Raw genomic sequence first — 18,740 nt, forward strand, 5'->3', positions numbered from 1 at the left:
TAAATCCAGTCTTACAAAGGAAAATAGATGGAAAACACTAACACAAGGAGGGAAACTACACCCTAGAAAAAAAGCAAGAAGTCATCTTCCAACAAATCCAAAAGAAGATAGCCACACAAACATAATTCTACCTCTAACAATAAAAATAACAGGAAGCAGCAATCCCTTTTCCTTAATATCTCTTAACATCAACGAACTCAATTCCCCAATAAAAAGACATATATTAACGACTGGAGACCTAGACAGGACTCAACATTTTGCTGCATAGAGGAAACCCACCTCAGTGACAAAGACAGACACTACCTCAGAGTTGGAATTGGTTGAAAAACAATTTTCCAAGGAAATGGTCCCAAGAAACAAGATGGAGTAGCCATTCTAATATCAAATAAAGTCAACTTTCAACTAAAAATTATCAGAAAAGATAAGGAAGGACACTTCATACAGGTCAAAAGAAAAATCTACCAAGATGAACTCTCAATTCTGAACATGCTTCAAATGCAAGGGCATCCCCATTCATAAAAGAAACTTTGCTAAAGCTCAAAGCACACATTGCACCTCACACAATAATAGTGGGAAACTTCAATACCCCACTCTCAGCAATGGACGCACACTAAACAGAGACACAGTGAAACTAACAGAAGTTATGAACCAAATGAATATAACACATATTTATGGAACATTTCATCCTAAAACAAAAGGATATATCTTCTTCTCAGCACCTCATGGTACCTTCTTCAAAACTGACCATATAATCAGTCACAAAACAGCCCTCAACAGATGCAAGAAGATTGAAATAATCCCGTGCACCCTATCAGATCACCAAGGACTAAGGCTGTTCTTAAATACCAACAAAAACAACAGAAAGCACACATACATATGGAAGCTGAGCAATGATCTACTCAACGATAACTTGGTCAAGGAAGAAATAAAGAAAAAGATTAAAGGCTTTTTAGAATTTAATGAAAATGAGGACACATCATACCAAAACTTATGGAATACAACAAAAGCAGTGGTAAGAGGAAAACTCATAGGTCTAAGTGCCTCCAAAAAGAAACTGGAGAACTTACACTAGCAGCTTGACCGCACACCTGAAAACTCTAGAACAAAAAGAAGTAAATACATGCAAGAGGAGTAGACAGCAGGAAATAATCAAACTCAGGGCTGAAATCAACCAAATAGAAACAAACAAACAAACAAACAAAAAACAAAAAGCTGTACAAAGAATCAACAAAACCAGTAGCTGGTTCTTTGAGAAAATCAACAAGATAGACAAACCCTTAGCCAGACTAACAGGAGGGCACAGAGACAGTATGCAAATTAACAAAATCAGAAATGAAAAGGAAGACAACAATAAAATATATCTTAAAATAATTTTTCAGCTTGTTGAATATTAGTAGCTGAAAATATTAAAGTCATGTTTGACAAACATCATGGAAATATTACTGATAATTTTTCTCACTGTGCTTGAAATCAGCATTTTCTTAATGTTTAACTTCAAAGAGTTTTTGCTATTTTGAAATTTTAAAAATATATGTACTGATAAAATAATTTCTCTCCTAGAAACACTGATTATCTTTTAAAAGTAAACTTATAATTATACATTATACACAGGTATATAATGCATTTTAAATACTCTCTCACTATGTCAGGTGGTATCATATAAGGGCTTTTGAATATATTTTTAAATGATTCATTGTTATTATTTTATGCTTGTATACTATGCTTAATTCCCCAAAAATATTTTGTATGTTTTGAAACAATTTAGTATTCAACATTAGACCTAGGATCCTCAGTTATTGATAGTATTAAATGTTCATTAATGATATTTTTAGGATATGAAAGGATATGAATATAAAAATTGAACAAATATTTTATGCATTATTTGGTTCTCAAAATACTCAATATTATTAATGTTTGATTATAAAATGTATTTAAATAATAAAAAAAGAAAAAAATAAAAATAAGATGACTTAAGATATTCAAAAGGGTAGACACAAGATATACAAATACTTGAGGGGTGAGAAAACTACAATTATAATTACTTTTCTCACCTGTCTACCTGTGAGTATCAGGTGTAGTAATGCCCATGGACACATTTCATAAATGGCAGAGGCCAGACTACAGTTGTAAATACAACAATACTGCAGGGAGAGTGTCTGAGCCTTCCTCTTCCATCTGGAAGATGTGTGATAAACAAAGCCAGTATCAAAAGACTATTCCAGAACGGCATGAGATCAGCAATGAAGAGCGAATATCAACTCCTTAATCCTATGTTGTTAAATCCCTATGTAGGATAACTGCTGGCATCTTGGAGTCAATTATCCTGGTGTCAATCCCCTGAGGACATCAAAGAAGACAGACAATAAGGCTCAATTGTGGATGATACATATGCATTATCATTCTTCAATGAGCTGTATTTCTTTGACAAATTGTTTATACTTCAGTACATCATGTTGAGAAACATGCACACAATCTGTCAAAGGAACAGAGATCATTTAAGAAAGATAACACTGCATCTATGTCATCCATAATTAAGCATCTCTTGTCTTCCTTTTCCAAATAGAAGAAACAGAAGAAGTCAATGGCTTCAGTCTGCTTGATGCTATATTTTGAGATCTACAGTCAGATGCCGTGTCTAGGTACAGGATGAGGAGGCCACCTATTCTAGGTTAGCTTAGCAATGCTGAATGGATGGGCTGATTTCTCTTAAAAGAGAAAAGCAGCAGCATCAACTAATGGACCTCGGGAAGCTGCGACCTGTTAGGTGATAAAGCTATTGATTACCAACAGAACTACAATTCACAGCTCTGGGAAGAGTTCCCTTTACAGGAGATGAGCGGCAGTTTCAAGGCACTTTCTTGAGTAGATCTGTTTTTCCAAGACTGCTTGAGAGCCAGCTAGAGAGCCATGTTAGTGGTTCAGCAAACCACTTTTTGAGAAGGAGACTCACTGAGACACTTTAGCCAAAGGTCTTTGTGTGAGTCCACTGATGAAAAATAGAACCTCCAAATCTTACCAAGTTGTTGATTTAGACTGGCAGAATCCTCCTTCCTTTGTCTGTGTCACCAGCCACTCACTCCTCTTCTTAATGAAAACAAGAAGGAGTGATTATACCTCCTGGGGCTGTGCCATTTATGCCGTCTGAAAGGCACTTAAATGAGTGGCACATTATCTCACACATCTGGAGTTTACCAAATTAGCCAATTATGCTGGAGCTCGTAAAATGAGGCCTTAAATGTCATTTAACTAGAAAATATTATAATCACCAAGTGCTCTGATTGTAAGCTGATATTTGGTGCAGCATCAGTGGTTACGGAAAACAAATCGCAAAGCAAAACACAGTTCCGATGCTCTCCCCAACGCAACCACATATTTTCTACAGCAATACTTTCTGAAGAATACCATATTTCGGAAGGCACCAGCAATCAACATGTTTCTCATTTGAAGCTGAGTTTAATCTGACCTACTTGTTTCCTAGTTACCGGCCTTGAGCATACCAATGCCCAAGAATTACTGTCATAAGAGAGCTAAGGATCGTACAAGATGAGAGCTGACTGACTAAAAACCACGAACTTATGCCCTTGGCTGCATGTGGCATGATTGGATTAAGTCCTGAGTTGCAGGGGCTTGAGGGGGTGCCACAAAATCACCCAGATTTGCTTGACTGAATATAGACTACTTTTTGGGGGCTTTCATAGTCACTTGAGGAAGAGACAAAGGATGATTTAAATTGCTGTGTGATTTGAAAGCAGAAATGCCAAAAAATTATACAATAGCTACTCGAAAATTGTAACTTTATACCTACTATTTCTATATCATCTTCTTTCTAATCAATAAGTAATAAAATGTGGTCTTTTAGTGAAAAGCAACACAGTATAATAGAAAAAAACATAGTTATGACGTGGTCATTATCTTCCCCGATCTTCAGTAACCTCAGAAAAAATACAAAATGATGTGCTGATAGGCTGTGTTGACAATAACATATGAGAAACCCTGGTATACTGTGTGCAATGCTGATGACATTACAGATTGTTCCATGTCCTCTTTTCCATGTCCTAAAAGGATAAGTTAAGTTCTGTTAAATTCCCAGTTTTCTCTTTATTTCAGGAAGAATAGACACTAGAGCAATGGCAGAATAGGGGTGGAGGTGGGCAGACTGTCCTGAGTTTACCAACATAATCCCCACCTCTTTCTACTGAATTGGAACATTTCAGCCCTCCTCTCTCCCCTCCTGCTTCCTTCTGCAGGGCTCAGCTCGGCTGAGGAGTAATAAATAGCATCTTCTCCCGTGAGGACCACCTTCTGCAGGGACACACAGAGACAGGGATGCCAGGCACAGCTGTTCAGGTAAGCTTGCATGTGAAACGTAGTGGCTTTAAAGGCCCCTAATTAAGTTGGCGGTGCCCTTTGTCTTTTGGGATTACTGTATTACAGTAGATGGATCTATTTGGGTAGTTTACTTCTGAGACCAGAGAGAGAGAGAGAGAGAGAGAGAGAGAGAGAGAGAGAGAGAGAGAGAGAATCACAGTGACAGGGACAAATCTCTTTCTTACATTCATTTTCTGAGTTCCCCTTTTTGCATTAGATGCAGCAGTCCCTCCGGTGAAAGCAGGTTATGAGAATTACAAACTATGAAAATTTCTGGCACTTGTAAAGCTTAAAAAAATTAAATTAAGTGACTCTTTAAATCTGGAATAAAAAAAAGCTACATCTTTAGTAAAAGCGCAAGCTATGTGTTTAAGAAGAAAACGCAGAGTAGAAGGAACAGAGCCCGCAGTGTCTGAGCGTGGTCTTCTTTATAGCATGCCGAAATCTGGACACTTTGCTGAGAAGAATAGTAAGGACCCCTCTTTATGCCTACACAGGGAATATGGGTGTGCAGAACCTAGGCAAATGAAGATTTTAGTCTTTAAGCTTTCACCACCTTTAACCTAGAGAAATGCGATCATCAAATGAAACAGAGCTCTCCTCCTGGATCTCAAGCAGGCCTCTACGCTCCAGAATATGGAAACCATGCCTGAGAACACTGTACACTCAAAAAACCAAGTAAGGGATAAAAATCTCTTACTTTTCGTAAGAAAAGATTAACAGTATATATTAAAAGGCTTTCTTTTATTCAGTTTTGTTTGTTGCTCTTTATTTAGTTTAAAGCTATTAAGTGGTCATGTTGGGCATCAAAATCTACACGCTGCCTTTTCCTTTGTAATTTTTTTTATTTATTTAACAAATATTTCCATTTCTAAGAACAGAGCCCTCTGATCTTTGGGCAACAGCATGCCCAGATCTACAGGCACTGCAGAGAAATGCCAATTTGCTATAGAAGCAATTATATATACAGTATAGGAAAAGGCCAATTTTGTTTTACAGGGACCACACACACTGTGCATTTGCTGTATTATTTGATATCAAAGCAGAGACATCAGTTTTCCCTAAAACATAAATGAAGTAAAGAGCCTGGCTAAGGATCACCCGTATCTAATTCAGAGATATCCATTACAGTTTACAGAGCTTGCTAATGCTAACAGGACTCTTCCTGTAAAGGGACATCTTGGTGACTAAATAATACGCTATGATTTCTTTAATTTTATATATCTATTGAACAAGACAGGCACCAGTTATAGTCCTTGTCATCAATAGAGGCACACTGGCAATGTCTGGCTCCTTGTTATCACATCGCAGAGTGTGGCCCTCAGCATGACTCACTGTCTCGGTTTGATTTACAGCAGTGCAGTATAGCTATGAGGACTTCCAATCGCATGTTTAGTAGACTTATACTGTCTCTCCTCAGACCAAACACTGCATTGGGAATGCAAAGCTAAATGAGAAATGGCCTTTAGGGAAACATATTTTGAGGGTTTAGGATGCTCAAGACAGGGCATATTTTATGCAGCATATATATGGGGACGGAGGGAGAACGATCTAGCATATGCCAGAGAAAAGGTGGTCAGGGGTGGTGAAATGTGAAGTTACTATTATTGAATGAAGAAGATGGATTGGGAATTCCAGAAAGACAACATGCTAAAGTTCTACGATTGAGAGATGGGAAGCCTGCACACCGCTGGCTTTTCCTATAGCATATCTGTGTATGAAAATGAGCCTAAAGAGGAAGGTCCATGTGCTAGTAACAGTTCTGCACACCATGACAGGGATTTGAACTTTATACCACAGAACTTGTTTTTACATGGTCCCCCAATTCTTTGCTGATACAATAATTTAAACAGTATGGTACTGGCAGAGATAAATTGTTAGAATGCATGATGCCTGCACACAGTTGGACAATGCAAGGAAACAACAGGACATGGAAACAGTGTCCAAAGCCAAGATAGTGAGCACATACAAGTTTGTTAATTGGAGTGTAGAATCCACTCTTAGTAAATGAAGGGTGGGTTTCTTTCAGGTGATATTTGGATAATTGACTAATCATTTAATAATGAAATATAATGCTTATACACAAGACTATAGCAAGAATTGCCGGATGAATTAAAAATGTCAATATAAAATGGCAGAGAAAAACTTTATTATCTTGTAGTTGAGAATGTGATTTTTTTAAATTCTTTTTAGTGTGTTATGCAGCTCAAAGGAAAGATATATATTGCCACCAAAATCATGATATGGAACACCATAAACTCTAAAACTACTAATAGATTACAGTTGTAAGATAAACGTCACATGAGCAAAAAAGCTTTTGATATATGTAACAAAGAATTTTGTATATAATATAATCTATACTAACCTCCTACAAGTTAGTAGTAATAAAAAAGGACTAATCCACGAGAAATGGGTAAAAGCTACAAACCACTAATTCATGCAAGAAATGACCCTAATGATTTAAAACTGTGTTGAGCCCCAGTAATATTTAATATGGCTTCATTTCTTTATGTATCAGATGGTGAACAGGAGATGCATGTCACTGACAGATTCCCCAAATATTCATATTGTCCCACTTTAGGAGAATGGGAAGAAATGAAAATTTTTAAATATTGCTGGCACAATGCCAGTCCATACAAAAATAGTAATTTCTTAGTATATGTAAAATAAAATGTACATAACAATTGGTCTTACAGGTTCATAGGTATATAAAATATGTAAGCCTATAAATGAGTATGTTGTTTATAATAGTGAAAATGTGGAAAAAACACAAAGAAATTCATTTTATAAACTATAGTACACAGATAAATAAATTATGTTGGCATGGCGAGATATCCATCATAGAGCTTTTACTGAAATAAAAATCAAGCAAAATGGCATTGAAAGTGTCACCTGACAAATGAGGAATTGAATTCAATGGTGAACTGCCAGGGCTTTCAGCCTAAGTAGATCTAGCTTTGCGTCCAATACATCCCTAACACTTGTTGCTAACCTCTTAAGTCCTAGTTCCTTTATCTCTTCTACTTCCTAGAGTTGCATGGGGAGTTCAGAGTATGTATAGTGATCCTATTTAAACTGACACTGATGTAGAGACACTTGCTGACAGTCCCGACAGCCCAAGTTCAATCCCTGGAATCTACATGGTAGAAAGAGAGAACCAGCTTCCACAAGTGGTCCTCTGATTGCTACACACAGGCTGCGGTTTACGTGCACATGGGTGTGTGCACACACACACAGTAGATCTCACCTTAACCCAGAGTGACTGAAATCAAGACAACAATTGATAACAAATGCTGATGAGGAAATGGAGAAAGGAGGGGACCTACGCTTTACCACTGGTGCAGTGACTCTGGAAGTCACTGTGGCGACCCCCTGAGAAGCTATAAATCCATCTACCACATGACCCAGCTACAGAACTCTTTGTCATACTCCCAAAGGACTCCTCATCCCTCTATACAGATGTGCGTGGCCATATTTGCTGCTGCTCTGTTTGCAATAGCTATAAAATAGAAAAACGTAAGTGCAAATGTGGTCCATCTAGAAAGTGAAGTACTATTCAGCTGCAAGGGGAAAATGAAGTGATGGAACCTGCAGGTAAATGGAACTAGAAAACTGTTCTGAGGGAAGTGACCCACACTCAGAAAGATAAACATTAGCCGGGCGGTGGTGGCGCACGCCTTTAATCCCAGTACTTGGGAGGCAGAGGCAGGCAGATTTCTGAGTTCGAGGCCAGCCTGGTCTACAAAGTGAGTTCCAGGACAGCCAGGGCTATACAGAGAAACCCTGTCTCGAAAAACCAAAAACCAAAAAACAACAAAAAAAAACAAAAAAAAAACAAAACAACAACAACAACAAAAAGAGAGAGAGAGAGAGAGAGAGAGAGAGAGAGAGAGAAAGATAAACATTGCATGTTTCCTCTTTTTTTTGTGGTTCCTAGATCCATTATTTTCTCTGACCCAGGCACCCGTTTCTTTCACCTTGTCCTCCACCCCCCCCCCCCCCGAGATTCTTTCTTCCATGCTTTATAATCCCTGAGTGAGTCTTACTTCTGAGGTTTGTGTTTGACGCCCTTAATTTTTGCAGATTTATTTCAGGGTGGGCTTTCTTTGGTGATTGATTCTATTTCTTTGTTCCATTCTGCTTTCATGTCTTATTTTGACTTTTTGAGCTTTCACAGACTTCACTATGGGGTTTACCCATTCTTCCCTGAAGTCCTTGAATATATTCATAGCCTCTATCTTTGAAGTCCCTCTCTGTGCTTCAGCTGAATTGCATTTCTCAGGGCCTGCTGCAATAAGGCTTCTGACTTCTAGAGGAGGCAGATTGTCTTGGCACGGATGTGTTGGTGTTTTGTCCAGGGGCCTAAGCATCCGGAGTTACATCATTTGAGGTGCTTCTTGGGGTCAGTATCTGGGCATTGTCTGTTCCTTGCTTTGGATCCTAGGCAAATGTGGTGGCTTTGTGGTCCCAGAGAGAGACAGTGCTTCTGAAGGTCTGAGAGTGATAAGGGATTGGAGATGGACTAGGAAGAAAGGCTGAGAGGGACCATGGGAGAGGGAGTCTGGGATCTGCACCAAGAGGTGGAGTCTCCTGGCAATGAAAGTGGACTAGGAATGGACTCCTGGAAGAAGGCTTCTACAGGACTAAGAACAAGTCTGGAGAGATGGTAATAAGAGACAGGAAGGCCAGTAAAAATATCTACATGACTCTAAGTCCAGGACAGTCACTAAGGAATTCCTGATAGAAAGCGTTTCTGTGAATGAGTGGCTGACTCTAGGGAATGGAGGTGGGCTAAAGAGGAAGGAATGATATTATATTTAAGTCCTAAACTATTATTGGGTATTATATTTATGTCCCAAAGTAAAAATAGCTGTTAAGTTTAGATAATACAATTAAGAAAACTTCATAGCTTTATAGTAGTTTCTACTATACACATATTTGATTTTCATTCAAATTAGGAAATTATTTTATAAAAATGGGAAGGCACACTTTTCAGAATGTTTTCCCTAGTAAGACTAGGACAGGAAAGCAAACTATGGAAAACAAGAAAATTTGTCAAGTGCAAGTACATTAAAATGACCATATCAACATACAGACCATGTACAGACGACATCACATACCCCTCTGTTCGGAAGATCATCTGGAAGCTGCCTCTTACAGTTCTATAACTTTGTGGGTCTGTTACACTTCTCTGCACCTGGAACCTAGAAAGAAATCAAGCAACAACAGAAAAAAACACACATTAAAAATGTTGCTGACTTTTCTTGTTTTTAAAGTTTTAAAAATGTAGTATTTCCCGAGTAATTTAAAATATTTTCATCATTACTATAGATTTTATTACTTTATTGTTCTTCTATAACCTTTACCTTATTTCTGTTATTACCTTATTGGTATTAGTTTGTACTTTATGAGAGCCCAGGTTTCTGTTTCTTAGCCAGGGATATACACCTCAAGGCATTTAGAATTTGTGTGTGTGTGAAAATCATGCACAGGTACAATACATTGTCTTCATCTGAAAGAATAATCTGAAGATGTGTGTAAAAAAAAATACACAGTACAAGCCTTAATTAATGTTCCACAATGGGTATTAATACAAAGTTTAGAAGGACAGAGGGATTGATACAAGTTAGATTCTGAGTGTGAACTTGGAACTAATTCTGCCAGACAGGTGCTTGTAGCCTTGCAGGTGCATGTCAGGCTACAATTTACCATCGTGACATCACCGTGGCAAGGTCACTGCACAAGTGCATTGGTCTGCACATGGCTGTTGCTCAGGGAAGATGGCTCCATTTCTGAAAGCTGTCCTCTGTCATCTGCTGTTTTCATGGTATCATTGTTTATCTTCCACTGTAGTGCAGAAACAACATGACAGCTTACCTTTTCTTTGTGTTTGTTCTCGGGTTTATTTCTAAAGATGTGATAATAAATGTTCATTTTACTACATGCCACTTTCAGTACACTCTCCTGTTTATTTAGTCTGTTCATCACTCAATTTTATCTTTTTATCCTAAACTCTGCTTCAAAGTCATTCTCTCTCCTCTGCTTCTTGCCACAATTCCATCTATTTCCTTTTTTCCCCTTGTAGCTACTTTTTAGAATTACCCCTTATATTATCTAGTTCAAAATATTTTTCCATACTATTGTCATTATGGTAGTCTCTTCTTCTTCTTCTTCTTCTTCTTCTTCTTCTTCTTCTTCTTCTTCTTCTTCTTCTTCTTCTTCTTCTTCTTCTTCTTCTTCTTCTCCTCCTCCTCCTCCTCCTCCTCCTCCTCCTCCTCCTCCTCCTCCTCCTCCTCCTCCTCCTCCTCCTCCTCCTCTTCTTCTTCTCCTCCTCCTCCTCCTCCTCCTCCTCCTCCTCCTCCTCCTCCTCCTCCTCCTCCTCCTCCTCCTCCTCCTCTTCCTCTTCCTCTTCCTCTTCCTCTTCCTCTTCTTCTTCTTCTTCTTCTTCTTCTTCTTCTTCTTCTTCTTCTTCTTCTTCTTCTTCTGTTCTTTGAAGTTCTAGTTCCTGGGGGAATATGCTGAAAACCCAGACTCATCTCAGACATGAGTGGATGCTTCATGCTGCTTGAACTCATTGGGCAACTGAAGTAAAGCTGAAATTACCTGGGTTCTATAAAGTGGAAAGTTGATCATTTGGGGGAGCAAGGTTGTATCTATTTAGGGATGTGTCAGTTGAATCTCCCAGGAAAGTTCCTGGCACAAACAAATCCCTAAACTAATAGTATTCATTGGGTGACAGGGTGGTTTAAATGGGACTGTAGAGTAGAGAACAGTTGTGAAGGCTGTATGAACCTCCATATGATGCACTTGCCAGAATGCAGAGGCAGCAGACATGTGTGAATTTGGGGTAGTTTCTTTTGTCTTTAACTCATTTTTGGTTAATGTTTTAACACGTTCTGCTCATCTTTAACCCAGAAAGTAATACTCCACAACAGTGGGCTGACTACTGTTAAACTTTAAAATGTCATATTCTTCTTAATTGTGTGGAGCTTTTAGTCAAAGTTGCAGCTACACTGGCACAATCAGTTTAGAAGCTTAGTTTCTAAGCAAGAACTACATTCTTAAATTTAAATTGTGCAGAGCTGTGCAGATAGCTCAGCCTATAAATCCCTTGCTGTGAAATCTTAAGAACCCACCTTCAATCCCCAGGACCCATGTGAAAAAGCCAGGCATGGTAGTACTCACTTGGATTTCTAGCACTGGAGAGGTGCTAGGATTCCTGTGGCTTACTGGGCAACCACTCTCACCTCCTTAGTAAGCCCAAAACTAGTGAAAAACCCTGCCTTGAAAAATCAAGGCAGACTGAACTTGAGGAACGACATTCAAGGTTTTCCCTGGCCTTCATTTGCACATGCACATGTGATTCTGCACATATATGTGCTCCTACATATATAGGAATACATGAACACACACACACACGAGCACACATGCATACACAAAAACTAAATTATATAGAACTTATCAGAAGAGTATGAGCTCAAACAGCTGGCTTACTCAGGCTGTTTAAGATGCAGAGGCACATCTGCGTGTATATACCACTGGCTTGAAACACTCAGTAAGAGGTTTGTCTATTATAAGAACACACTTTGATGGTTTGGACATTTCTGGACTATAGCATGTAGATGAGATAACTTCGTGTTTTAAAATAGTTTAACACTCCACAGAAATCAATGCAATAGGAGAATTATATATAGGTTTGTACAACAAATAACCTGAAGCATAGAGACCAAATGTCAAAATATGATTTTGGCTCTTATGCAAATAAGCATCCCTATCTTCACATTTGCACATTTGTAGCCTGAGTTCAGTGCTGATACTTAAAAGTTTTCGCAGTTCAGTTGAGAAATGAGACTCTTCTATTGAGAATCACTTACAACATATTCATTTATTGTAAAAACCATTATATTACATATGTATTTCTCACAATATCTGTAGCAATAATCCACTAAATAAATTTTTACCTCAGTCACGTTCTTTTGTTGATGCTTTTCTTCTAATCTGGCAAGTTTTTTCTTAACGTGTGCCACACGAAACAGGATGTTCACAATTATTCTGCACATTATGTCCACTTTTAACAAGTATAAGAAAGAAATGCAAGAAAACCGAACTAAAATTTTAAGAGTCCCTGCTCACCTCAAACACCTGAAATGTTAAGTAGCTCGGGTATCATGTGGTCCAGGTGCTCCAGGCTGGGACTGGAGGTGGGATTACTGCTCTCTGCAAAGGCTCAGCACGAGATTCAGGAAAAGGAAAGGGTTTGAGTTGGTCCTCGAGGGATTCAAAAGGGAAATAGAACCAACTAGTGGAAAGCAGGCCAGGTGGGGAGAGGAACAAAGGCCACTAAGGGAAAGCTGTGCCTCCTAATGGAGAAATGAGGGAAGCATTGCAGCCTGCCCCGTTTCCTTCAGGAAGACACCACACACTCTGCTAGCACAGGTGGTTTGCTCAGGATGCATGCAGACCTAATCAGGCTTATGGGGGTGGTGATGGGGAGTACTCAAGAGAGAAAAGGTCAAGGCCCTGCAGAGAGCATTTATCTTTCTTCAGCTCTGTAGCTAAGCATTTCAGCTCTCTGGGTGGCCACCTTACAGATGGGTAACCCTGCTTTTAGACAGAACTATGAGTCAGAGTATGGGCCAATAAGGGCACATCCAAATTCTGGTCGATTTTAACCTCTTGTTGACGCCGAGGTTAAGAAACTGCAGCTTTGTTTAAGATATAGATAACTACAGATATCGTAGAAGTATAGGCACTTTACTACCTAGGTGAAATCCCTTTTTCTTTTCCAGAATTAAAAGTAACAATTGCAATCCATTTTACATTCAATTAATGTGAGTTACTGGGCATTATTGTGTCACATGTACTACTATGTCCTATCCACTCTTTAGGGTGTATGCTCTGTATTTTAGACATGGTTCTGTCTTTTAGAAACGTGTGGTTAGGTGAAGGGGACAGGTAAAGAGATGATATCAATGCAAATAACAATGCCTAGAAATGGTGTTTTGGGAGGCCAGTCATTCACTCTCCTGATACTGAAGATGAACTTCCTGGGGGTTGACTGTTACTGACAAAAGACAGTACTTTGCAGAAAGGGAAGACAAGGAACTGATGTCTTTGGACTGAACCTCACTCACTGATTCTTAGTCCCATTTCAGAGCAGGGACTCACCAGTGGTCAGTGGGATGGTTGGGAGTGCTTCATGAGAAGCTGGTGGTCTAATGAATGATCCCGAGTTCTTGGCAGGCAGGAGACACAGAGGCCAAATGACCACAGCTGCACTGCATGAGCAATGCAGAGGAGGGAGGGCGCAGTGAACAGCAAGGCTCAGAGCACTTTCTACTCTGCAGACAGAAGCAGTCAGAGGCCAGACACACCAAAGTCAGAGAGCAACACCTCTCCTACTTACATCTCAGGGACAGTATGCTGTACTCTGCACAGGAACATTGGTGATTTTTAGCTCCATGACATATGACTTACTCTGATGAGAGAGCTATCAGTTCTAAGGAAGCTGTTTTAAGTTGATATAATTACAATGCAGTCATGTAAAACAGCAATTTCCTTCTTCCTTTCTGCATAATCTCAGCATTTTCCAAGCTGTATTGTGTGCTGATAAATTCTCTTTATGCTTTGGGACACAATTCTTGAGTAAGTAATACAACTCTCAAGATGCAAAGATGACTTTCTTTCTCTCTCACTTTTGTTGAGAAGAAAAACTTGGACCTCTCTATTGTTTTTATAAGCATAGTTTGGTCACATGTGGACTCTCCATCCAAGTAACTCCATTTAGTAGAAAGAATGGTTGTTGCCAAAAACACAGACTGGACAGTACATTTGAGATCGGGGCCTAACATCCACTCAGAATCAAACACAATGGAAAGGAACATGGCTCAAACCTTTAGAGCTCTGCAAAGGAGCCAAGGTGAGCCGTCAGCCATAGGGCCTGCCTGTGCAAGATTGCTTGTGGAGCAATGGGCCCTAGCATCTGCTCCAGCGGTACTAAGCAAGTTACTGTAGTAACCACCAGGGCCAGGAAGGGCCTCGCAATGTCCACATACAAGCCACCTGATGCATGGTAGTGCCTTTGATTTCACAGACTCAAGAAATGGTTGTGCAGGCCCCACTCTCTTAGACTCGTGTTTGGAAAGAGCCATTTAAAACTCTTGCAAGTTTTAAGGAGACAGTGAGATGCAATGCTTCAGCACGTTAGAGTACTTCTGAGACACAGCCATAAGAAAGATGTCAATGAGAAGTGAAATGGCTTTGCTGTCTTGAAAGACTCAGGGTGAAACTGTTTAAAAATGTCAAAATGTGTGCAGAAATATTGTCAGATTTGTGCAGTGTCTCATTCCCAAAGGATTAAAGGTTGCAGGATGTATACATTATATATTTATATCTTTGTGAGAATATATAGCATCTAACTGCAAAGATTTGGACTGATAAAGGGGTGGAGTTATCTCCAAGCAATGCATGTATATCTGCACGGTACACGCTCTGTTTCAAGTTTTATTCATTTTAATTTGGGGTTTTGTTTTTGCTTTTAACTTTTTAAATTGTGTGTGTGTAATGGATGTATGTGTTTACATGTGCATGTACCTGCCTTCATGCAGAGGTCAGAGGACAGCTTGCGGAAGTCTGGTCTCTTCTTTCACTGTGTGGCTCCAGGGGATCAGACTCAGATGCTCAGGCCTGGAGATGACCCAGTGAGCCACGTCATTAGCTCCCAGAATACTTTTTAATGAGGTTATTTGGTGAGCATTTGCGGAGGAGGGGCTGAAGAAAATTTGGGGGCAAAAGCTGTTGTGAGTCATCTCTCTGCACAGTTGCCAAACCCAGTTAGATTTGAGTGATAACCAGTGTTGATTTCTGGTATCACCTCCGAGAGGTCACCTTCTAACTTAACAGTTAGTGTTCTTTCTTCTCCTCTTTCTCATTGGACCTGGCCTTCAGAAACCATTCACACCAAACTCTGCTTATCATCACTTTTACTTTGAAGTGTTGTCTGTCAAAGCTTGTCCTCTATTAAAGGGATTTTGCTTCTAAGAAGGGGGTGGCAAGGGTTGGCTTTGTTCAGGGTGGGGATGCAGAAATCCTGGGTACCAAAGCTCTAAGTGGCACTTTGTTCTCCTTCAATGGCACTGTATGCCACCACAACGCATTAGCCCATACAGTAATTGCACCCTTGAGTCAAAGGAGATGAGGCACACTGGAGACACAGACTAGGCATCCCCAGTTATAATTCTAGTGATGTGTAACGCAATCCCGGTCTGCCTTTCTCCTCAGTGAAACAACAGAACATCAGACAGCAGGGGAATACTGAATTTTGGAGGAAGAACAACAGTCATATTTAATTTTGGAGTTTCTTGGTCAGAGAGAGAAAGGACATTCTGTGCTACTGTATACGTCCTCTCTACTTCTCAGGAATGCAATACTGCTAATAGGATCTGCAGCCTGTTATGTGCTGATGAGCCCTAATGCAACTCCCTGCAGAGATCTTTGTAAATGTGCTATGAACAGAGATTATTAGTAATTACCAGAATATTACATGAGCTTCTTAATAAACACTTAAGGAGCCCACTAATGAATCAGAGATTAACAGACCAAAGGGTTTGCAATTACAGAACACATTAAAAGGATAACTATGGGAAGATTAAATAAAGATTTTAAGTCACTGTAATTAGTCAACCTTACTGAAATAAGATGTTGCTCTTACAGAGTATGTTTGCTTTCTTGCTCATTGGATGAACACCGCCAAAGTCAGACCAAACAGGCAAAGGCATGTCAGAGGCTTTGAAACGTATTTATATGTATCTACCTCACATTTGGGGAAAGGCCCTATACTGCATAGAGTTAGACAGTTTCCCACCAAATGCACTCCTTTCCTCGGTCCTGAAAAATCACTTGATGACAGATGACATGCTCCCTTCCTGTGGAGAGACATACTTTGGGGACCCACACTCACCATCCTTGCAAAATTGTCATGCAGGTGGTCGGGTACTCAGAATGATTTCTAAAAGATGGTTCTCTTCATCTTTAATTACATTTATTTATGCATTTCCGTGCTCATGTGTGTAGGTGCTGACAGGCACCATGGCATATGTGCCTGCCCAAACCATTCTCTGAATCTTTTGTAAGCCCAGAGAATAGCATCCTCCAAACACTCATCTACATCCATACCTTACTTTTCAATTGTTAAGTCACTATGTGATATTTTTTTGAAACTCTAGTTAAGAATATTTTGTTTTACTTTAGAATAAGTATCATAACCTAAACTATATATAACTTTGTCTAGGAAACTGAAAAAGTTCAAGAGTCTTTAAACCATGTAGGATGGATATAGAGTATGGCCTTAAAACTAACAGAGATTTTCCATCTGTAGAGGGGTAAGAGGTAAGAGTTTTAGGGAAGCAAAGATGAATGGTTGATGAATTCTGTCTTCTGGAATAGAAGAAGCATTAGGGAACAGAGACTCAATGTTAGTAATTGACTCTAAAACAGCTTGGCATGTGTGTCCACTAGAGAGTTGGAGTTTGGTTCACCTGGGATCTAGGCATTGCATGTGCTCACTGGACTCTTGGTCGCAGCCTGACATCAGGTAACACTCTAAAGTAAAGCTAGCAGGTCCAGCAGTGTTGTACTCTGGCTGAGTGGTGATTGACGACTGGCACACAAAAGCTATGCCCATACATATTTGGCTATGCATTGTTCTAAAACGTTGAGAAGGGAGAATGCTCCCAGTTGTCGGTTAGTCCTTTTCTTCTTTTCCGTCTGCCACGCCGTTATGCCTGTCTCATATGTCTTTAGTACACACAGGTGCACTGGGCTATGGTTTGGCTTAGAATCTGCAAAGCTGAATGAGACCAATCCATTTCTCTGTTATTATAAAACTGTTTATAATTTGAAAAAAATATGTAACCCGGGGCACTTGTTGGCCTAGATAATTACTACAGATAAGGCCGTGGCATTTTGGCAAAGCTTCAAAAGCAAAGAAAACTCTCTGTGTCATGTAATTTGGAACACTTTAAAAAACAGAGCTTCAAAAAAATTATCTCTCTAAAAAATCAGATCAGTCCTAATAGACTCATTATATTTTAAGTAATTTTCTGTGATCCTAAGTATGTCTACCTGTAGCTCTTCACAGGAGCCAGAAACAGTTAAAGGCTGATATGTTGTAGCTGTATATTTTACAATTTATAATTAACAGTAAGTTAGGTATCCTATAAATGGTTCATTTCTTGCCAACCACACATTTTGTTACAATAAACATCTACTCAGTGTCTCTTAGTGTAGTGAAGTATATTATTTCCCTTTTTTGACTATTTTGCATCATTATAAGGCATTTCTAATTTAGATCCTATGGAAATATCTTATATCGCAAAAATAAACTGTGATAAGGTTCACTGTACCACCGGGCACCAATTTTTCCAATTGTTTATGTGGTTTCGTGAGTATGACTAAGAGCATTGATGATCTAATTCTAAAACTTAGTTTAATGACAACATGCTAGTTAACAACTCAAAGGCAAATGATCGCTAGAGATTACGACCTAATCTAATAATGCTAAGCCACAAATAATAAAATAGACTAATTAACATGGCTGTATAATTAAAGTGCTCTAGGCATAAACTGGTCTCAATTAAATGAAGGCTTCACCAGCATGAATTTCAATTATTTTGTTTTGTAGGACATATGCCACATCAAAACAACAACAACAAAACACAAAATCGAAACAAAACTATGCTTAAAATCAGGTTGTAGTGTGGCCAGTCTGAGTGTACATATGTACACACACACACACACACACACACACACACACACACACACACACACATTTAATCAGACCTCATAATTAATGCCAACAGATAATTTCACCCAGATGTGTCCCTCTCAGCATTCTTACAAGTATGTTGATCTAGGCTAGCCATTGCAATAGTTACTTAGCATGTAACCAGCTCGTGCTTAAGAATGAGGGAAAAGAGATCAGAAATAGAATTTACTAGAAAGGTAACAAAAATAGAGGAGGCTGCATTAACTTCAGTCATCAAATATTAAACTTATCATACTTAATGCATTTCAGAGCTTCCCCATATTCCAAAAAATAATTCGCTAACACCCACCTCCACAAAAAGCTGGTCATATCCTTTTTCTGCCTGTCCTTCCTGTCTCCCTCCCTGTATGTAAGCTTTTTTCTAGCATCACTGCTACTACAGTCTACTTGACTACAGAGAGCTACCGTCCTTAGGTGTTAGATTTAGCTTGCTACAGTTCAAGATGAGACTTGGTTTCTGGCTACCATAAAAGTTTTCCAGAACAGAATTAAAATGTGGTCAAATCTGCCGGAACCCCTCACTGGCTCTGGGAACTGAGCCATTTTG

At 39.2% G+C, this 18,740-nt stretch overlaps 1 protein-coding gene across 2 annotated transcripts in view; it reads right to left on the reverse strand.

Annotated features, from left to right (window-relative positions):
• The window catches only part of Slc25a21 (solute carrier family 25 (mitochondrial oxodicarboxylate carrier), member 21), a 484,839-nt gene that overhangs the window by 135,905 nt on the left and 330,194 nt on the right, over nt 1-18,740 (reverse strand). For both annotated transcript variants that reach the window (NM_172577.3, NM_001167976.1), the window contains one exon: nt 9,489-9,572. In NM_172577.3, the coding sequence (NP_766165.2) occupies nt 9,489-9,572 (84 nt within the window). The remainder of the gene's footprint in view (nt 1-9,488; nt 9,573-18,740) is intronic.

This window comes from Mus musculus, chromosome 12 (assembly GCF_000001635.26).
Source record: "Mus musculus strain C57BL/6J chromosome 12, GRCm38.p6 C57BL/6J".
In the NCBI taxonomy this organism is placed as follows: Eukaryota; Metazoa; Chordata; class Mammalia; order Rodentia; family Muridae; genus Mus; species Mus musculus.